General features: G+C 41.4%; 1 protein-coding gene across 2 annotated transcripts; it reads right to left on the reverse strand.

Moving 5' to 3' along the window:
- Positions 1 to 4,934: 4,934 nt before the first annotated feature.
- On the reverse strand, positions 4,935 to 22,019 carry IDNK (IDNK gluconokinase). 2 transcript variants are annotated; one of them, XM_027827909.3, is made up of 6 exons: positions 21,785 to 21,993; positions 20,006 to 20,128; positions 16,637 to 16,667; positions 16,135 to 16,221; positions 9,925 to 9,968; positions 4,935 to 7,945 (listed from the first exon to the last, which is right to left on the reverse strand). In XM_027827909.3, exons 1-6 carry the CDS (start codon positions 21,823 to 21,825, stop codon positions 7,555 to 7,557), a joined length of 717 nt encoding a protein of 238 aa, XP_027683710.2. In that variant the 5' UTR covers positions 21,826 to 21,993; the 3' UTR covers positions 4,935 to 7,554. The 2 variants fall into 2 exon arrangements, with proteins under 2 accessions (XP_027683710.2, XP_007065596.2); XM_007065534.4 differs by lacking the exon at positions 20,006 to 20,128 and having other exon boundaries at positions 21,785 to 22,019.
- Between the last annotated feature and the right edge of the window lie 838 nt (positions 22,020 to 22,857).

A 22,857-nucleotide genomic window follows, 5' to 3' on the forward strand; every position in this document is an offset into this window, starting at 1 on the left:
GTGATTCTGGACTTTCGTTCCTTGATTTCAGTGGTCTTAAAAAAAAAAAAAAAAAAATAGGTACGTTCAGAGGACTTGAATGGAGAATCAAGAGCTGTTAAAATATCTCTAGTCTATTGACAGTTAAAATTATTAAAGAGTAAGCGAGAGGAAAGTGAACTCTATTCCAAATTCACTGAAAGAAGTCTAAAGCGTTACGTTCAAATTGTATGAGCTCTCCTTGGAGATAACTTAAAACCTATATATTTATGTGACGGCTCAAATATCAAACTTGGCCTAGCTTTCAAGGTACAGTCCTAGCAGTCTCTTGCTCATGAACAGTGCTGCAACACTTGACCATTTAGTACATGTGTTGGAAGGAACCTGGTTTTGTAAGAAAACATGTCAACTTCAAAGGTGCTAGAGCAGGCACAGTGAATAATGGCAAAAGCCTCAGTCATGGGGGACTTAACCTGTCCCATGCCATTAGTAAACTGAACCTATTGCTTCAAAGTTGCTAGTTCAAATTCAATCCAGGTCAGTAGTATCTTCAAGTTGTTATTGGCTGGCTGCTGACTTTGTATGTAAAGTGATCTGGCGAGCTCAGTCCAGTTTCTGGTGAACAGGTGCCCACACAATAAAACTACCCCCACACTTGGCTTTTTTGGAGAAGCCAAGCACTGAACATCATGGAGACTGGCCTGATTCCTTGCCCCTTGGAGATGCTCCCTGCAAGTCAAGGCTGCTTTATAATGGGGCAGTTGCGAAGCTTGCACTTTCAACTGCTACCTGTTCTGCAGACCAACTCGTTAAGCCCAGATCCACAAAAGTATTTAGCCTCCTTAATTCCCAGGGATGTCAGATCCATATTTTGCTTAATAAAATGTTTACAAAGGAGATACTGTCTCTCATGTAACTCAGTACTTCTACCATTGTACAAACTAATCCTGGCGCAGTCTATTGAGGTGTATGCCTTTCTGTTACAGATGGGGAAACTGAGGTATAAACGTTCAGTCACAGAAAGTTAATGCCAGAGCAGGCATGAGAATCAGTAACTCCAGTTTCTCTCCATTAAGTGGGGCCAGGCTGAATGTCCAAAACTTCTTAATAAAGCTTAAAGGCAGACTGTCAGGTGCTGTAAATACTTCACAGGGAAGTCTGTTTGAATGCAAATATTCTCCTGACTTTAAAAAAAAACAAACTTTTTTGTTGTGATTTAGAATTTTCAATATATACTGCCGTTTTCACCCATACAAAATGACCTTATGTCAAAGCTCCCTGACAATGTTATTAAATGAGCCTAATCTAACTTGCGACAGGAAATCTACACTATAACTAGGCTTGGTAGAATTTTTTAATAATTTTGATGGATAATAGCAAAGTTTATTTTTAACTTTTTAATTTTGATTTAAATTTTAACAGTTGAGACACATAATGGGGTGGGTGTTTCAAGACAATTTAATGAGTAGTCATTGAGATATGAAAAGTTTAAAGCTTTAGAATCAATGTGATAAAATATACAAAGTAAACATCCTTCAATTAAATGCATAAATTCTCAAGCAGCATTTTTCTGTAAATGTCAATGGAAATATTTTTCCTTTGGTTTGCACGCGTGTATAGAATTAAATCAATGTTTATCAGCATTTTTGGATAAAAACCAAATCCTTCCAATCCTACATAATGTGGGTTCATTTTAAAAACAAAATCAACAACTCTGAGTGAAAACAAATCAAGGATTGAATTTGTGCAGCCGAATCACAGAGATAGACCTATATTTAAATATCCTGGCTAATTCAGGCCCTAATCCAACAAGCAAATACATGTGTAGTCCTATAAACTCAATAGAAGTAGTTGTGTAAGTAATGCAAGTGTTCCAGGAGTAGGGCTAAGGTCTGACTTCTAAACTGAGGGAAGTATAAAGAGTAACTAAACGTTAATAGATGAAAGTAAATTCTTACATCTTTCAGTTCTAACAGCGTAAGGTGGTGTCTTATATTGGTAACTTGGTTTCAAATAAAAATCTTTTAATCTGACAGCATTCCTTTAATAGAGGCAAGGGTGCTTTTGTGTAATGTATATATTACTTAGCATGGGTTTTCTCAAATTATACATCCAGGCTGCAGTGATGGGCCTGAGATTCTTACCTTCTTTTAAAATGAAAAATTTCTTGTCAGATTCCCTCATGCATTCCTCTAATCTTGGTGGGATCTCACATATGCTGGAGCGCTGCGGGGACTCCTTATAGCCGCTGTGATCTAGTCTGTAGCAGGGTGCAACTGGGATCTGAGCTCCTTCGCTTGTATAAGGGGGCATGATAGTAAAAAGTTTCAGAAACACTTAGAACATCAACATCATGCTTAGTCCTTAAGGCTGGGTCTGTCTTGGGGAAATCATGTTTTGAAAGGAATGTTTTCTGTTTGTATTATTTATAAACACAGATATGGATGAGTTGCTAATGAAAAAGTCCATTATGTGCTGCTATTCCATAGAGAGTCAAGGCTAGCTGTAGTCACCCATCAAATTTTCCAGACAAGGATAGTTGATGGTGAGTAAGGGGACCGGTCTTTGTGTGGTTCAAAAGAGGTAACCTAGCAGGGAACCCATGAACTAACTGCACCCTTTTTGCTTCTGCAGATATAAACCCCATTCCCTGCTCAGGTAACTGCCTCCATTATTAGCAGGGGCAGTAGCACCTGAAAACTAGCTTCTCTGGCTTCAGATGATAACAGCCTGAAGATGATGGTGGGAGACTCTGTTTTTCCCAGGAATCTTGTAGAGGAAAAAGAGTGGACCCGATCTCCTGAAATAAATGGAAAGCTGGTGGGTAGGAGGAATTTAGGGGGAAAGCACTCAAAGGAAGATGCCTTGGCACTGAGCTCCCTCCCATTCTTCCTTTAGAGTGTGACAGCTTGCTGCGTGTCTCACAATTCCTGCTTGTTGCTGCTCATTGCTATACTGGTGGGAGAGTAGCCTGCTGTCTGCTCTCCAGACCTGTTGCTCACCTTGTCTGTGGCAATGGGACAGACTCCTCCCTGCCCCTCCTGTTATGACAGACAGATGCTGCTGGCTCCCATTCCTGCTGCTGATGCTCCAAACGACCTAAGCATGTTTTTAAAGATCTGACCAAGACTGGTCCTTTACTGCGAACCTCACTTCTCTGAACAGTGAGGCTGGTGGACACAGCAACCCTACTGGTAATGTAGGTAATGTAAATTGTTTGAGGTCTGGGGTACAAACTAGATGTACTGGGAATTGCTGGCCATTGTGGAGGTTGGTATAATTAAGCCACTGAGGTATTTTGTTGTTCTTTAAGTATGTAGCTGGGAATATACATGACCTTCAGCTTGGAACAAATAGGACAAAACGGACCAAAGTACAGAGAGAGCTACAGTAGCAGAATCTGCACTTGTCAGTTACAATGGTTATTGCAGAATTACTTACATAGCTGGGTTTGATGTTTTTCCTCTTGATAGCTGTTTGAACTGGAAACAGAAGTCTTGTTTGCTTTAATCTGAAGTAATGTGACAGATAAATCAGTGTGGGAGGGGTTAGCCTTACTCCCCTCAGGCAAGTGAGAAACCTGTTAGAATCTAGTTTCCATAAATAGGAACTAAACTATAAACAATCAAAGAAAGCTAATTTTAAACGGGGGTGTGTGTTACCCATGCAGTCTAGGGCACCCACCTTTACCCAGTTCCTAGGGCTCAAAGCGTAACCTGGTTGATTTAGGCATCCCCACCCTTTTCCAGTTCCTAGGGCTCTGGGGGAAAGGCACCTACCCGTACCCAGTTCCTAGGGCTCAGGGCATAATCTTCTGCAGGTTTGCTGGGTCTTTTATTAGTGAAAGAGCCTGACGCTGTAAGATCCTTAACCTCTATTTATTAACAGTCACCAAAACAGAATGCACGCGCTAAGCATACAATGCTCACCACTCTTAATAAGGCAGATGAATTTTCCTGATGGCCAGTCAGGATCAGGTCATCGGGGGACTCCAGCTTCTGCAAGGTGTGATTGGCAGGGTGTTGAGGTCTGGCAGCTCTGATCTTGGGGCTGTGTCCTGGAGTTGGTTCCAAGTAACTTCCTTTTGGACCCCAGTTTATATACTGAAACTTGAGTCCTGCTTAGCTTACTAAATGATTTTCTAATATATTGTAAAACAATTCTTTACCCAAACATACCCCACCACCTTAGTTGATTTAAATCTTACAAAATTAGTTATGCAACAGACAGAAACAATCAAAGAACCAGACAGAGACCATTCAGATAAACAACAGAGAGGTAGGGACCATAAAGGCAAAACAATAAAGAAGCAGAGATTTCACACCCTAACTGTTGATCAGTGATTCCTTGCCAGACAGCATGCCATCAAACAAAGTTTTCTTTAACCATTTTAAGAGATTCCCAGCTTATTTTGTGATGGTGGATACTATTAGGAGGCACCCCTTCATAACAGCCCAATATTACGTTGTTTTGATGTAATTTAGATGGAATATGAGGATGTGACTTTCTGCTTCTTGGCTAATGGCTGCTGCTCTCCTAATATAGCTGCAGAAAAAAGGCCTCAGACCTCGGGGGTTGAGCTGGACTGTAATTAAAAAGAACATTTTGTTGGAATAATGACAGCTGTTCAGACTTTCAAATGCGGGTGCCTAAATATAGGGTTAAACAAAAGAGGACTGATTTTCAAAGGTGCTGAGAATCCAAGACTTCAGTAGAATCTGTGGGTGCTCAGCACTTCTGGAAATCAGGCCACTTATATCTAGGTGCCTATGTAGATGCTTAGGAATCTAACTTTAGGTATTCATTTAAAAATCTTAGCCAATATAGTTTTTGGGTGGGAAGGGCTGAGGGTTAATTTTCACTTTTGATCATATACTATGTGATGTGATGTAACTGGTTTCCAAGTAGTATGTCAGATACATGTCCTGAATTGTGTGATTGGGGTGGGTTTTTTGGTTTTGTTTTTTTGGCCCACACTTGATAAAACCCAAGCACAACTTCAACACTGTGCAGTAGTAGGGTAGAGTAAGCCTTCTGCCTGTAGAACTGCACTGGGTACATGTATTGGGAGAACTGTGACTTTATTAAATGTAGATCTGACCTAGTGGAATCACCACAAGAGGGTGCCATTTACCTGAATTTAATGTTGGCATGAACCAGACTCTAGGTCTCAACAATACCTGAGTATGTGTTGGGAATGTTGCATTTGGCCATTTCAATGTGATGCACTGAACCATAATCTTATAATTGGGGCCCACTTCTAATTTGTTTCTCTTATAACAAACAAGAAGGATGTGCAAAAAGTAATCTGAAATGAATTGGCTATTAGTCCAGGACACACTCACACTGAAGCAAACAGTTTGAATACAGATGTTGGATTAAATAGGTTTAAGGGCATTTTATACAAGACAGTAGTACAGAAAGAAATGGATCAGTCTGTTGCAGTCTGATTTTTGGCTGTGTCACTTATAGGGAAAATACCCACCAGATAATTATCAGTTTTTGATTTGTCTGGTAAAGAGGAGTTCTCTCTCACTGCTGTCCCCTAAGCTCATTCATAGCATTGTGCCAAGGAGGCAGTGTTGGTATTTCTTTGGTGTACCGCAAGAGCAAATCTAACTTCTATTAGAAAAAGCTATAAACACATTTTTAACTGGTAACCCAGCTAATGATTGGATTAATTTCCCCAAAGATGTCTTTGAACACCACCATCCTTGCCTGAAAAGGAGTGAGCTAGTCGCGTTAATCAAGGTCCTAAGTTGGGATGAGAGTACTAATGGGGGTAATATATACACAGCAATATATCAGAAAGGTTCTTCACAATATTACTTCTCTTGAAGAGCATCTCTCATAGAAAATGTATCCTATGATGACTTACAAGGTTAAAACAAAGAGGCAGATACCAGGGTGGAAGGCTGGTTTCATGTAGTATGGGAAGTCCAGACCAGTATTCACTGAGCTATGGTTAAAGGGTATTTTAAACATATATATAAATTAAACACACTTGCATATTCTTTAAATTCTGTGCATTATGTAAGTGACTTTTTATGCAAAACTTTCCAAGTATATGTAAATTTTTTTATCTTATTGTTCTAATGAAGGTTTTTGTTGTTGTTTAATAGTTTTGTTTAATAGACTTGCCATGAATATACTGGATTGAGAGTAATGATTGTATGTAGCTGTCCTAGGCCTTTATCCTGCAAACACATATGTATGAGTATATCTTTACACAGGAGGAGTCCATTGTCTCCACTAAGACTACTCAAGGCCGTAGTTGTATAGTCTTAACTTTAATAAGGACTTTAACACCTACAAAGCATTACAAATTGAAGAGAAAGTAAACAAGTTTTTAAGAACAGTTACATCTGAATCTAAGTACTCTAATAGGGAGCGCAGCCTTTGGTGTGTACATTTTTAAATGACTAACAAAGAACCTTAATTCACTGGCTCTGTTGCAGAGGGACACTGAAAATAATATGATTAATTGCTTGTGTGTATCTATGAAATCCAAAGACTGTCTGTGGGGAGCAATGTGCAAGCCATCTACTTGAAGTGGGATTCTCCCTTTTTAGGGGAGTTTCGCCATGGCTCTTCCTCACACCAGCTCTGAATTTTTATTACAGCGAAAGTCAGGCTTTGTGATACAGCTTGAGCATTAGAGGCTAGAGTGAGGCTATTACGGTAGCAGGTGGAGGGTGCCAGAAAAAGTCATGTTGAACAGCTGCCTGCCAGTCAAGCTGAAGGGAGGGAACATCCATCAGTTCTGAACTGATGAACCCAGTGGTACATAAATCTTACCTCACTGGCTGAGTCATTCTCTCTCCTGTTTCATTGTGTGTATATTTGGCATATGAAAGACTAAATCACAGTCAATACAGTGCTACTTAGTTTATTGTTAAAGATTTAGGTAGAATAATACTTTGCAGTTACATAGCCCTTTCTTTCCCACAGTAGTTCATAGTGTTTAAGTCAGAATCAATGAAGTCGCACAATACCCCTGTGAGGCCGGCAATTATTTTCACAGATGAGGACACAGCCAGAGAGGTTGTGACTTGTTCCAGATCAGGCATGGAGCTAATGGTGGAGTCAGGACCTGAACTCTGCTGTCCCAGCTCCTGCCCCTCTGCACTATTAGAGAACTCTGCCTCCTTTTAAAAGGATGTTCACCTTTCAAGTGTCTATTCAACACTTAAATATCAGTAGTGATGACTGTGGCCAATTTCTGTGTTTTGGCAGGAAAAAAATGAAAGCTAAATTTGTTGAGATTTTCATGTTCTGTCTAAATCCCTAGGGTGGGTTTGTCAGAAGCACTCGGTGTTGAGCTGCTCCTGTTTCTATCAAAGTCAATGGGAGTTTCGCCTGTGATTTAAATGAACAAAGAGTTAGGCAAAGACCATTCACTTCTGAAAATTGTATCTCCAGATTTGAACAGGTCTTAATGAAAACATCAGTAATAGTAGCGTTCCAGTCCCTTTAAAGTATGTCAAGCCAATGAAGTTAATACTGCAAACCGTGCTGGTTAACTTGAGAAAGCAAGCAAAATGCTGTTCCACAAATATGACATGGTTAAAAGTATTAATATGCATCTAATTCAGAGACTGGTCTGGAAAAGCATTTCTTTAAGTGAAGAGATTTCTCAATTTCAGACACTATTTCAGAAACAGACTTTTCCAGACTCACAGTGATAAAGTTTTCTGGTGCTGACAGAGGCTCTAGTGTATCAAACTGAGACTGTAGTAGTTCGGGTGCCATAAAGTGTCCTCTCCTCTTCTCCAGGCGGCTGGCGATGAGTTCCATAGATCCATCCAAATGGATAAAAAGGACCTTCCCTGTGGCAGAGTCTCCTTGTTCCTCTAGCTGATCACCCTTAGAATACACAACATCCCGTCCACTTACTAATATGCGTCTGTACATTTTCTTCAGAGCCGAACAGGCCAGAATCACACTTTGTCCAGCTGACTCTTCTCTATCAAGAGAAGAAAATTTCAATAGCAATAACTTAATAATATCATGCCCATATTTGGTGTATTAAACACTGACTGACTGTTCTCAATAGATGGTAAAGTGGGCAACCAAACACGGCCTCACAAAGAAGAGGTGTAAGGATTTTGTCCTCATTTTAACAGGACTCTGAAGTCAAATCTCTAACACAGGTAAGGACGCTTGCTTTTTAAAAATGTGATTTCACCCAGTGTTCCTTTAACATCTCCATCATCTGGAGCCTTCATAATGGCCATCATCTTCCCAAATGTGGAAGCGTAAGAGAGAGCCATCAGCGCTGCTCCTTAATTGCTGAGAAGTATGATTGTTGGACAGCATGAGGCACTCTCCTGCCCCACCTACAAGCTGACTATAAGGGTCTGTCTAGATTACAGTTCTATCCTGAACAATACGTACTTTTCTTAACCAGTTCCATTTTCAGTTTTTGAAGATTTTGAACTAAATTGTTTGGATTAGCCATTCTACTACTATTAACAATAATGGGAACTCTATACATATCCTGGCTCTTTTAATAGTTACTCCGGAGGGTTGGATTTAGTGAAATTAACATAAATAAACTTGCATAATTCTTTCATTTTACTCTGGCAAGGGTCCTTTAAAGCTTCAGGTAATCAGACAACATTGGCGCTTGTTACACTGGAAATCTCAAATCCTGCCTTCTAGTTAGTTTTGGCATTAAACACCATAAATGAACATACAGGTTTGATGACTGAGATGTGCAAAAGAAAAAAATAAACTCATATTCTGCAGTCAAATTTGTGAACACATTATACGTAGTAGTAAACGAATGTTACTGCCCTCTATTATACACAGGCAATTCTGTGACTTAAATTCCAAAGGCAAATAGCCAGTTTGGACCCTGTTATTTGCAGGGTGCAGTAAGAGGCATTGACTCTTGGTTAAGGCAGGGCTAGCCCTTTCAAGGTTATCCCATTATTTCTGAATTCCATGTCTTCCCTGACCCTTCTTAAAAGAAACTATATCCCTCACTTAATCCAGGGAGCTCAGCAGCCTCCTGCCCCTCTGAGAAGCAGCACATGTGTGGAATGTGAAAGCTCCTTTTTCCTGTCTCTATCTCATCGAGATACTTAAATGAATCATCAGGATGGAGAATATACTGAGTATGCAACTGAGAAGCAGAGAAGGGTAATTGCTGTAAAACCCAAATCCAGATTTTGGTTCAGACCCATCTTTACTGATGAGGATCATCAACTTGTTACTGTAATGTATATAATTGTCTGTGGGAGAAGAGGAGGGTGATTGCCATTGTGAATAAATCCATGCAAATTTAAAATGTAGAAATTTAAAGTTCCAGGTTTGATTCTTCTCTCCCCCAAGCCTCATGAAATCACTTGTGCATTATTTGTTCCATTTTTTTTTAACATCTAAATATTTGAGCTAGGATCACTATTTAGGAAGGGTACATCCTGCAAAGTTCAATGGCAAGTGAGTCACCAGGGGTAAGAGACTAAGGATAAAATTTTCTAAAACACGTAAGTAACTTAGGAGCCTAATCATATGTTCAGAAGTGACTTAGGTACTTAAGAGCCTAAATCTCATTGAAAGTCAATGGAACTTATGCTTCAGTCACTTGGGCAAAATTTCTAAAATGCCTTAAGTTTATACAGTGTGCTCTCTAGTGTTAAACTTATTACGGAACTGGATCCTTGAAATGTAAAAATCTTTGTATAGACAATGAGGAAAGAACTCTCATCCCCAAACAGTTCCATCAAGTAGTAGTATTTAGGTGTTTCCTTACTGTTATTGTAAGTATTAAAGTATTTCACAGACTAATGAATACAGAATGGTTTTACTGACTGCAGAATATTTTTACAATACTACATATTTATCCCCACTAATGCAACTGAAAAAAACCTCTTGCTTTAGTCTTTAGCCAATAATCATTACAGATGCAATCACTCTGCAAGTCAGAGGTTCTCTTACCTCATTAATATGTCATGTAATTTGCAAAGCCATGGAATCCTGTCCTAGAAACAAAACAAGTTAGCTGAAAGTATGTATTTAAATTGTCTAACATCTACATAGCAAAAAGAAAAGGAGTACTTGTGGCACCTTAGTGACTAACCAATTTATTTGAGCATAAGCTTTTGTGAGCTACAGCTCTAAGGTGCCACAAGTACTCCTTTTCTTTTTGCGAATACAGACTAACACGGCTGTTACTCTGAAATCTACATAGCAGTTAACTTGCAATACAAAACTGGGTGAATCTTTTTCAATCCTTCTTTGGTGTGGGGAGGCAAATAGACCAACTTTTTTTTTCCCCTGCAGTCACATTAGCAAACTGATCCAGTATCTGTTTCTACATTCAAGGCTAACCTATAAAACTTTTCATTTAAATTTACAAAACAAAAGCATATCTAAATTGTGTAAACCCATTACTTACAAAAATAAAGTACTGGAGCAGAACAGAATAAAACACCAACGCAGCAAATGAATATGAATTATTAACATTTGTTTCCATTAACTGAAAACTGAATAAATTAAAAATTTCAGTCTATACTATTCTGCCATAGATCCATGATTTTATGCCTGTCAGTATGTATATATACTATATTTTACATATAAACAAAAAACCCTATTTGTTTAGGTTGCAAAGTCCAGCAACTGAAAGTTAAGAAACACCAGATAGGTTGCTTGTGCAATCTTAATTCTTACCCTTGTGTCTATGCATTATGATCCCATCTCTAATGATATGATCACATAAGCTTTCTTCTAGAAGACCCCTACTTCCTTCAGTATGTAGTTTATAAATAATGTAACATTGCACCAAGCAAACAGATTTTCAACTTCTCCCCTTTTCCTTTCTAATCCAGAACTGCTACCACTTCATGGAGGATGGAGAGGGGAGATTTTTTATCTACACTGAAAATTTTAAGTGCTTTGAATTTTTATATACAGAATGGAAAAGGAAAATCAGTGGAAGTTGTATGTAGTAGTAATGTATGTTTTAGGTTTGATATGGCATATTGTGAACCTTTTGAAGAACCAAATTAGCTCTTGTTTTATTTGACAATTTAAACAGCAAATCTATTCTCACACAGCTGTTTTCACTTCTAAAATAGCTGGAACTGTGATCCCCCCCATTTCTCCTAACAGCTTAGTACATGTGTGTAATGCTTTGGATCAGATACATGTACTCATAAGGCTCTCAGGAACTATCCCATAGAGTCAAAAACAGACCTAAATTCAGTTATCAGAGATAAGTTAATTACATCATATTTACATCTATGGCAATCACAAACAAACTCATAACCACATTTATGCAACAGCTTTGCTCACTGAAGGAATGCCCTCTGACTACACTTGGCTCAAATGAGCTTGGCAAATACAATAAAAATGACTGATCAGCTTTCTTAATATAATCCAATTTAAACTTTAAGATTCCTGCTGCTTCTATCATAACTGCTCAGTATTAAATGGATGTCCATCCAATTCATGTGGGACAAGTAAGTTTAATAAATGGGAGCATGGGAACAATGAAGGAGCTAGTTCATCCATTGCAAAACACTTTCCTTCCTGTGTGCCTTCAAGCAGGCTTCTCTACAATTTCACATCACTGGTATAGTGCAGGAAAGCTACACGCCACCTGCATGGCATTAGATGTCAATGCAGTATGTTGTAGTTTGATCTGTCTAGTGAATTTATAGGCCCCTGTATAGGCCTTTCATCTGAAAAACTCTAGATACAAACCCCTGTGAATTTTATAGCATTAACTCAAGTTTTTAAAAAAGGGTCTAGAAACATTTTTCAGCCCCCATGCTTCCTTTCAAGAGTATCACAATTCTGCCTTGTGCAAAAATAATCGTAACAATTTCTGGCTGTTCTATGCAAATAACCATGAAGAAGTCTGCCTGCAGCAGTGTCAGAAGGGGTTATGAATCTCCTTCTTAAAGAGCTGAGTTGTAATTTCCTAAATTCCCATCTTTTCTGTTTCATAGGCACTAACTATCATACCTAAGGCCCTACCAAATTCGCGGCCGTGAAAAACGCATCACGGACTGTGAAATCTAGTCTTTTGTATACTTTTACCCTATACTATACAGATTTAACATGGGAGACCAGAGTTTCTCAAACTGGGGGTCCCAACCCAAAAATGGGCTGTAAGGGGGAGACGGGTGTCGGCGGTTTTGCCACCCTTCCTTCTGTACTGCCTTCAGAGCTGGGCAGTTGGAGAGCAGCGGCTGCTGGCCAAGGGCCCAGCTCTGAAGGCAGAAGGAAGGGTGACAATACTGTGACACCCCTACAATAATCTTGCAAACCCCCACCACCACCACTACCCCCTTTTGAGTCAGGACCCCCACAGTTACAACACCATGAAATTTCAGATTTAAATAGCTGAAATCATGAAATTTGCAATTTTTAAAATCCTATGACCGTGAAATTGACCAAAATGGTAGGGCCCTAATCATATCAAAGATCTTTTTCTGTTTCAATTTGATTTTTCCTGCAGCTGAAATGTTTTGTGTTTTGGCTTGTCTTTGTTCCACAGTGCAATAAGACACACCAGAACACTGATTTAAAACACCTCTTGTGTGGAGTGAGGTAAAGCCATTATTATAAGAGTATGTGATGTATATAAATGTACATTCCAGAAAGCTGTTCAGTTCACTTGTTCAGGCTCTTTCTCAAAAGGAGAGAGTTTGTAGTGACAATTAGAATTAGTTCAATTGTTCAAGTGTCAAAGTAGCTTATTTCCAAGATTCTATCATCATGAAAAGACTAATATTGTTATCTGCTTATCCCTAGACCCCTAAGTAATATAAAGTAAATTTGAAAAGAAAAACATTCAGATATTGGTACACTTCAAAAATACAAAGTGAATTATTATGATGTAATACTTGTGATGAAACTGTTAGCAACTTCATTATATGATCACAGTAATACACTAAGGATTTCTGTGTATTACTGTACTTAGCAGATTTGAGTTTTAAAATATGGTAAGGGATTGGTGTGTTCAAAGTATGGTAAGTATTGGGTGCCAATAGTCTCATATGTTGAAACCTCAGTCAAATTAAGCTAGTTAAGCATTGTTATCAAATTAAGCTTGATGATCTATTTGTGGTGTACAGATAGGTCAGAGCAAGGAACCATAGTTTTAAGGAGGAATGTATAGAATAAGAGTTTATAGAGCAATTGTTTTAGCAGGTGGTGGGTAATGGACTTCCAACTGACAAGAGAGACAATGTGGGTGAGGTAATATTTTTTATTGAACCAACTTCTGTCGTTGAGAGAGACAAGCTTTTGAGCCACATGGAGCTCTTTTTCCCACAGAAGAAGCAGCTTGAAAGCTTGTCTCTCTGTCACTAACGGAAGTCAGTCCAACAATATTGCAATCCACAAAGCCTGAATTAGGCATCTAGATTCCCTATACAATGGAAGGGGAGAGATAAGTGCTTTACAGAGGTGCTTCTCAAACTATCTGATGTGGGCGACTGGCAATTTTTTTTTCCAATGTGCGCGCAGACCGGCAGCCGATGGCTCGGTCCGTGGACCACCACTTTGAGTAGCACTGCTTTACAGCATAGTAGGTGAGGAACTACATAAACTAGTCCAGGGGAGATGCCAATCAGAGGGGTGTATGCTAAGCCCTATACCTTCTGAGACTGATGCCTAAGACAAGGCTGCAGGGAGACACTTAGCTCTGCTAAACGATCTGTGAATGGGAACCTGCTGCCTGAAGCAATGTGGCTTAGGCACCTAAGGCATTTTTTGAGGGAATACATTTGGGGCCTGCCTCACTCCACACAAAAAGGGAGACCCCACAAGCAACTTAGGTGGACAAACAGCTATCTCCCGCCGATCTGTGAATCTTTGGGACTTAGGCAGGAGATAGGTGTCTGGATGCCTAGAGTCAAGCCGAGAGTGCACATGCTCAGAGGCAGAAACTTGGCATTTTTTACCTTAAAAATGTAGGCACCAAGTGAGCTTAGGCACCTGCAAGGTTTGGCAGGAGTTTTGTGGATTGAAGTGGAACCAAAACTGGGACTTAGTCACCTAAATCTGGGGTTTAGGCACCTAACTACTTTTGTGGATCCAGGCCTAAGGCCCTAATCCTACAAGCTGATTCATATGGGCAGACTTCCAATGAACTCTGTAAAGCTCTTCACAGGTGCTGGGGTCCATTCAAGTGGCTCAACTTGCAGAATGGGGCTTAAGAGTCCGTGTATGCTTAGGAGTAGGTAACTAACTGTTTGTATGTGTGTGTAGGCAGGTAGAGTGAATTTCTGCTGATCCTGTTTTTCCCTCAGATGCCTCCCATTTGGGTGTGTGTCTTGTTTGCATGGATGAGTGTTTATCTTTCTCTGGGACAAATGCGATAAAATTCCACAGGGGAAAAACCCCCAAAACCAAATAAACTACCACCAACAAGCTTTTTAAACTGGAGCTAAGGTTGTAAATGTTTATCACGTAGGGCAGAGATGGGGGAAAACATTTAGGAACACTAACTTTCTTAGAAAATACAAATGTCATTACACAGCAAAATCAGCTATGTAATCTTAATTCTGCATTAATCACTGCCAACCTTCCACCTGGTACACCTTACACACCGGGTGTGAAAGATGTGGCTGTGTTGATGGACGCAGCTTTGCCATGGAATCTAAGGAGTTCAACAAACTGTGGCTATATCCATCTTAAATCCCCTTTGAGTAGTTGCCCCTGCAGAGGAACCACCAACCCTTTGCTTTGCTAATGATGAATGATGCCAGTCTTGATAACCTTCTTGTCTCCTCTCACATGTTTCCAGGCCTCCTTTCATGCTGCCTTCCCCCAAATTATTATCCAAGCCATGTCTTCTGCCCCGTTCAAATCCCTCCTGCAAGCTGCTCTTGCCATCTCATCTGAGAGGGGAAAGATAATGTAAGGGTGGGACTGAACTAAATGCCTTGATGGGAGAAAAATTTGGCCAATGCTGAGTCCATTTCATAATCCCATCCTGAACCAATAACAGCCATCAAGGCATGTGCGTCCCTTACTGAGTAATTGATCCTATTGTTGCCCTTGTTCTTCCTCTTCCCTTGCTCCTTTTTTTGTCTGTTTAAGACCCTCATTTATCATGTCAAATACCCAGTTATGCACACTCTTATGATCACAGAGTGTCTCTGCCATAGGTGTCTGGCCCCTTTAAATGTACCAGGTCCCAGTGTCAGAACAAGTGCTTCCAGTTTGGCCAGTTAGGAGGGTGGGACAGCATCTGGGACTATAAAGAGTCAGGCTTTCAGTAATGAAAGGGATAAGCAGCAGGAGGAGGGAGGAATTTGTTACCCCACCCCATCTCCAAGGTGAGGCAGTAGAAACCTGTGGGAAGAGGGCCTCCAGGGAGAAAGCCGTGGGTGGTGGTGCCCTGCATAAAAGGCAAGAAAGAATTCTGCAGTAGGCCCTGAAGCAGCAGGGACTGACAGAGGCAAAGGGGGAAAAACCCCTGGGAGTTATAGCCTAGGAAGGGCTGAAGAACTGTTTTTGTTGTGGTTTTTTTTAACTTATGTTTGGGAAATAAAACTGTGCCTAGAAAGAGAATCTGGCTATGACAGAGGTCTTTTGGGGACTGGGGACAGACCACCATCTTATAGGTTTCAGAGGGATAGCCATGTTAGTCTGTATCAGCAAAAAAAACAAGAAGTCCTTGTGGCACCTTAGAGACTAACACATTTATTTGGGCATAAGCTTTCGTGGGCTATGACCCACATCATCAGATGCATGAAGTGAAAAGAAGTAGGCAGGTATAAATATACAGCACATGAAAAGATGGGAGTTGCCTTACCAAATGTGGGGGGGGGGGGGGTCAGTGCTAATGTGGCCAATTCAATTAGGGTGGATGTGGCCCATTCCCAACAGTTGACAAGAAGGTGAGAGTATCAACAGAGGGAAAATTATAGTGTGTCTTCTGGTTTTGTGAGGCACTAGGAATATTTTGGGGATTCTAAAATAGCTTTATATAACTAATAGTTTACAAGTAAAAAAATAATTCCCCTACCTTATCACCAGCCCTGCAAACTCAGCCTGGGTTCAGAGTCAAGGGAAGCAGTAATGCTAATCTATATAAAGCATAACTCACTATAAAATGATATGTCAATGGTTAGAATGGTAAACAAACGTTGACTTCTCTGCCTTTAGGATTATATACAGTATAACTACCTGGTCATTTAGTGGTATTCCTTGTGCCATTTTCTTTGTGTTCTCTGTAGGATGATAGTCATCAGCATCATAGAATTTCCATCCCAGCTAAGAAAAAATTATAACTATGTATAATTTAGCATAAACAAACTAGCTCACAGTAACTCACTTGTTTATCAAGAACACTTTGACAAGTACAGTTGTGGGATACACATAGGACTTCTGCACCACAATATGAATCTCACCAGCTACATAATGACACTTCCCAGAAATACAAGGTATAATCAAGAGGAAGAAAATAGCAAGTCAATATACCACGTTTGTTTATAAGTCAAATTCACACTGCACTATATAATGATATTTATCCATGCCTGACTCAGTCAGGACAGATTCAACTATTCACAAATTGGTAATATTTACATATGACATAAGATTTATAATTTAACTAACAATGACTTGCTAGAAGTGGAAAAAATCCTATGTAAAATTACAGTAAAACCAGTATAGTTAGAAAATACCATACCTTAGCTGCCAGATGTGACCCAACAGTGGATCTGTAAGAGAACACAGGGAGAGCACTATATAAACATTACTTCATAATTTTAACTTCCCCTTAAAATGAAGTGAGGTGTTGTCTTTCCTCCTTGGGATGGAACTGGTCATAGGAATGTAGTAATTGCCATAGTACCTCAAACAAATCGTCCATCTAGTTCCTCATCCGGTCTCTAGCTTTAGCCAGAATCATATGCTTCAGAGTAAAGTATAAGTCCCCTTCTGCCCCAATAATCCTGACGTTCCCAAATCATAAGTGGTCAGAGATGATAACATCAGCACAGGGTGGATGTTCACAAACACTCAATTACCACATCAACATATAGAAAGAATAAGTATAATCTCCTATGAGGATAAATCCTTAAACATATAAAATCAACCCAGAGATCCTATCAGGACTGTAAATTGAAGAGGCAAAAGCTGCCTACATACTTTTTTCCTCCTCTTCCCCAATATGTATGGTTAGCTGTACCTTTAAAAAAAACCTTTGAACTAAAAAAATCCCAATAAAACTTTAGTCACTGTGTCAGGGAGAGAAAGGAAAGGGGAGGAGAGAGTGGGAATTATTCAACAGTAAGTGAGCAAACCAGAAATTCAGTTAGGATTACTTGATAATGTTCTGGTCTGGTAATATTTAAAAGGCTGAGGATATGCAAACATGGCATCTACCAGCAACATCATCTGTAAGTAATCTTTAGTGAATAAATTAGACTGGCCTTAGTTATACCTGAATTTTAGCAAAGATATAGTACATAATAGCATTCAGTTAAGTATTCTGTGGCATGAGACCAAACTGATGAGTGCTTCACTTTAACACACAAGTACAACTATCACCTCTTAACTCACCCCACACCCAATATTATTAAATGAATTTTTTTTAAAGAATTGTAGGTGGTATGATTATTTTATTTATTACCTGTATTACCGTAGCACGTAGGAACTCCAGTCATGGACCAGACCCTATTGTGCTAGGTGCTGAACAAACAGAACAAATGACAGATCGTCCAGAAACAAGCAGTATACACTATATCCATTGCTTGATTTCAGTCATGTGCAGTGGATGCACAGGCCTCCCAGTGTCCCATGGGAGCTGAAAAGTGCTATTGAAGGCATCAGTCATGCCCCCTGCCTAGCACATAATAGAACACTTACGTATCTTGTCTGGCACCTAAGTCTTTGTCTTGACTAGGAAAAATAGTCAAGTTTGGGTAGGGCTTAGCTAACACATGCTAGCTAGGCCTGATCTAAACTTGACCCTTTTCCTAGAGTAGATCCAAGGTAACATCTTTTCGCTCAATTTTAGCTGGTCATGTGGTAGCCTAGGCTAATAATGAATTTTCTTTATATTCAGAATATAACAACGTGACATACTCTAGCTCTTTAGGGCAGGAGTTTAGCCTTTTTGTTTGCAAACCTAGCACCTAGCACATTTTGGGTACTATTGGAAAGAAGAATAATATCTGACACATTAAGTTTAACACAACACAGCTATTATCATTCAAGTTATTAAAAAGTTATTCTAAATTAAGATTTTAGAAAAAGCAGGGCTCCTGGTAAAACTTTGAAAGTTGCAGCCACGCTTGTTTTATTTGAAAAGCAGCCAGTTGTCGTCTTTGGTTACATCAGCTTGGCAGTGACTTCCAGCAGTGTTTTACCCATCACAAGACGCTTTTAACTTTTAGATCAACAGAAGCTGCAGCATGTAAAGACATGATTATTTTTTGACTGTGGTCATACGCTGACAGCCTCATTCTAAATGATTGGGTGATTGTATCTATGCAGAGTTGGATTATTGATGAATTCAATGCCAACCATATTGTGAAACATATGCATCCACATTAAATAGAAGGGAAATAATTCAAGAGTATATAATTAGGAGTACTAAGATGAAACTGAGCATGAAGAAATTTATCCTGGGAATCGGAAACACTTTCATCCTGGAGGAAGAAATCAGACTATGGAATAACCTCCTAAAGGATGTGGTGGAAACCTCATTGATAACTTTATTTGTGTGGAACTAACTAAACTGGATAAAGCACTAGAGGAAATAACTGTGCACTTCAAAGGGGGGTGGACCAAATAAACTCATTACTTGCCCTTGGCTTGGGAAAGTAATTTTGATGTGTGGATGAAATATTAGTCATTTTCTTACTTCATGGTAAAAGATGGAAGGCTCCCTGGGCTGATAAATTTTCATGATAACTTCCAGAGTGAGATAACCCAATCTCTTTAATCTCTATCTTTTTATAATTCTAAGAGATGTTGGATAGAGGCCTGGGAATACCAGATGGTCTAATCCAGTGGTGGGCAACCCATGGCCCATCAGGGTAGTCCACTGAGGGGCTGCGAGACATTGACCGTCCACGGGCACGGCCACCCGCAGCTCTCAGTGGCTGCGGTTTGCCATTGCCGACAAATGGGACCTGTGGGAAGCAGTGGTGGGAAGCAGCGGCCAGCACATCCCTGGCCCCAGCCCCAGCTGCCAGTCTGGGACCCCGGCTGCCAGTCCAGGGCCCCAGCTGCTGGCCCCGTGCCCCGGCTGATGGGCCCAGAACCCTGTCCTGAGGCTCCGCTCCCCACGCCCTGGCTGCCACGCCCATCCCCAGCTGTGGCCCCAGCCTCGGCCCCCTTAACCCTGTCTGTGTGACCCCCCCGGAGCCACAGCCCTGCTCCCAGCCCCAGCTTGGGCAGGGGTGCAGACAGAGTTAAGGGGGTTTCGAGGTAAAAAGTTTGGAGACCACTAATATAGCACTGATTTTTTTTAAAGTAACTTTTTTGGGGATGTGTTAATGATAGCTGTTTCCGTTGCTGCCTTTACTAGTCCATTCCAAGCATTAATTATTCTCAGCTAAAAATATTTTTTCTCCTGTTTCTTACTTGCCCTTTCTCTGCTTTGTTTGATGTTCGTAAATCTGTCATATACTGGTTTGTGATATTCACGTTCTTTGCACCACTTTTAATCATATACCTTAGTTTTCTCCTTTTGATTCCTTTCTGCTCTTTTTAACCTCTACATAGAACTAATGAGAATTTATCATGTAAGTTACACTCTTGTCTCTCTTCCAATTCTTCAAAAGTTCCTAAGATGCTAGCTAAAACAGTAGTTCTCAAACTTTTGTACTGGTGACCCCTTTCACATAGCAAGCCTCTGAGTGTGACCCCCCTCGTAAATTAAAAACCCTTTTTAATAGTTTAACACCATTATCAATGCTGGAGGCAAAGAAGGGTTTGGGGTGGAGGCTGAAAGCTCGCGACTCCCCGTGTAATAATCTCACGACCCCCTGAGGGGTGCCAACCCATAGTTTGAGAACTCCTGAGCTAACATGTTCTAACAACACACCTTTTATCCCAGTCAAGACAAATCCTGCTCAGTTCTGAAAGAAGTCTTCTCCAAGCTCTTTTCAAGCTAACAAGGGTTAGAGTAGTGTGAAATCTTGTGTGAGGAAGTCCATCCTTGAAAATTCTTCTCAGGGCCATTTGAAAAAATAAAAGAAGGTGGACAAGAGCAGGCACAGCCGTGAGTTCCACGTTATTTGGTCCTTTTTACTTAGTTACAAGTCCAGGGAAAAGCTTCCCAATCACTAAATCAGAAGCTTTGCTGCCAATGCTTCATATCTGTTGTCATCCTCCAAACCCTTTAGTGGGGGAAACCACAGCTACACAGGGGTGTCTCTATGCTTTGAGGTACACTGCATAGGATAATACTAATTCAGCATTAGGATAATACTAATTCAGGAACTCCTGCAGTGAGGACAGTGGTCAGGCAGGCCCTGCTCAACCCTCTAAACCTGATTTCCCCCTTTGCCCCTTTTGCTGAGATCCCCTCTACCACAGTTAGGGTGATCAGATAGGAAGGGTGAAAAATCGGGATGGGGTGGGGGGTAATTGGCACCTATATAAGACAAAGCCACAAATACCGGGACTGTCCTTATAAAATTGGGACATCTGGTCACCCTAACCACAGTGTCACTGGTGTCATCTCCAAAGCAAAGTAGATACAAGTCCTGTTAAACAGTCAAAGGTCTATTCTAACCCAACAAGAGCAATTAAATGAAATTGTTAAGGCCGAAGTTATCCCTAATAAGCCCCACAGTGCATAATGGGTAGCTACCAGAACAGTTGCTGATGTGTGCTGAAATATCAGGAAACAAAAGGGAAACTTTTAGCCTTAACTCCTCACTTGTGTCCATTTATAATTCATTTTAAAATTGTTTCTATAGCGATGAAACAGAAGAAACTGAATATTGTTCAAAGTACAGAAATAAAAATAAAGCCATCCTTCCGTCAGTGACAACTCTTTACTAAATTAAACAAAATCCACTAATGGTGTGTGCAAGTGTACCACAGCCTAGCACAGGAACAGTGTGAAAATTACACAAAGCTAGTCTGGTTTGTAGGCTCCTTGGGCTCAAGGAAATGTACCTTCTGACTGTAATGAGGTGCCTGACTCACCCTCCATACTTGTGTGGGTGTAAAACACCAAAGTCTCCTTAGTGCAGGCATGGTTTTGTGTCCCCCCCGAAGAATGAAAACCCACCAACTACTGAAAAGTGCCCTTGCAGGAGATGGACCACAGCGCAGGCAAGTGCTATGGGCCACAGAGCAGCCTTTGGGTTAAGTCTTCCGTTGTCGTCCCAAAGCCCCTGCGACAGCGCAGGTTTCAGAAGACTTTTCCCCTTTACAGACAGGAGGAAATGCCCCTTCCCCCCCCTTTAAAAGACGCGTGGTACTGGGGGGCAAAGGAACCGCTCTCCTGTCCTGGTTACTTCACAGCTAATTTCCTCTCAGCCAGGGCAATGCTGGGAGCCCTGGAGCTGCAGCCTGAAGGGGCCGCGGCTTGGGCTCGGGCTCCGAGTGGTCTATCCGGCAGCCCGTGGCCCAGGAGGGGGCAGGCTGAGACTCCGCACTGGGGCAGCTGCCGCCACCCGCTTTCCTCAGGGCAAGCCCGGGACAGCGCGCCCTCCACGGGGCCGGGGACAGACACGCCGGGGAGCCGAGCCCGCCCACCGCCCGCAGGGAGAGACCCGGAAGGAGCCGTCCGGGCGAGGAGCTTCCCCCGCGGCGGGCTCCGGTGCCTGGGGCGGTCCGCGCACGCCCCCGGGGAGGGGAAAGCACCTACTTCCCCGAGCCGCTCACTCCCATCACCACCAGCAGCACCATGCCGAGCCCAGCCGCAGCAGCCTCTCGCCCTGCCTGCTCCTTCTCTGTGGCCAGCCCCTACCGCCTTCCCGCCTCCTCGGTCTCTCTGCTCTGCCCCTCCCCCTGCCGCGCCTCCGGCTCTGCCCCGGACAGGCACAGCGGCCTTTCTCTGCCGAGGAGGTTTGTGCGGTGCTGCTCCGTGCGAGCGTGGGGCCAGGCTGGCTTGCGGGGTGCACAGGCTTCCCTTCCCTCCCTTTTCCTGCCCGAAGAACATAAGAACAGCCCTACTGCGTCAAGGGTCCCTCTAGCTCCGTATCCTGTCTTGTGACAGTGGCCAGTGCCAGGTGCCCCAGAGGGGATAACAGAACAGGTCAACATCAAGTGATCCATCTTCTGTTGACCATTCCCATCTTCTGGCAAACAGAGGATAGGGACATCATCGCTGCCCATCCTGGCTAATAGCCGTTGATGGATCTTTCCTCCATGAATTTATCTAGTTCTTTTTTTAAACCGTTGTTATGGTCTTGGCCTTCGTAACATCCTCTGGCAAGGAGTTCTACAGGTTGACCATGCATTGTGTGAAAAATACTTCCCTCTTATCTGGTGGCAGCTTACTTTGCGTAAGAGCCTTTGGTGAGGGAACTTGTCAAAGGCTTTCTGAAAATCTAAGTACACTATATCCACTGGATCCCCCTTGTCCATATGCTTGTTGACCCCCTCAAAGAATTCTAGTAGCTTGAGGAGGCACAATTTCCCTTTACTAAAACCATGTTGACTCTTCCTCAACAAATTATGTTGATCTATATGTCTGACAATATTGTTCTTTATTATAATTTCAACCAGTTTGCCTGGTACTGAAGTCAAGTTTACAGGCGTATAATTGCCAGGATCACCTTTGGAGCCCTTTTTAAAAATTGGCGTCACATTAGCTATCCTCCAGTCATATGGTACAGAAGCTGATTTAAATGATATGTTACAGACTACAGTTAGTAGTTCTGCAATTTCACATTTGAGTTCCTTCAGAATTCTTGGGTGAACACCATCTGATCCTGG

Source organism: Chelonia mydas, chromosome 5, assembly GCF_015237465.2.
Source record: "Chelonia mydas isolate rCheMyd1 chromosome 5, rCheMyd1.pri.v2, whole genome shotgun sequence".
Lineage (NCBI taxonomy): Eukaryota > Metazoa > Chordata > Testudines > Cheloniidae > Chelonia > Chelonia mydas.

Coding starts and splice junctions, on each gene's coding strand:
- IDNK (XM_027827909.3), bottom strand. CDS start 21,825: ATGGTGCTGCTGGTGGTGATGGGAGTGAGCGGCTCGGGGAA. Junction 16,668..20,005: donor TGTCTTGACTGGGATAAAAG/GTGTGTTGTTAG, acceptor GTTCTCTTACAG/ATCCACTGTTGGGTCACATC. Junction 16,222..16,636: donor GGTCACATCTGGCAGCTAAG/GTATGGTATTTT, acceptor ATTTTTTCTTAG/CTGGGATGGAAATTCTATGA.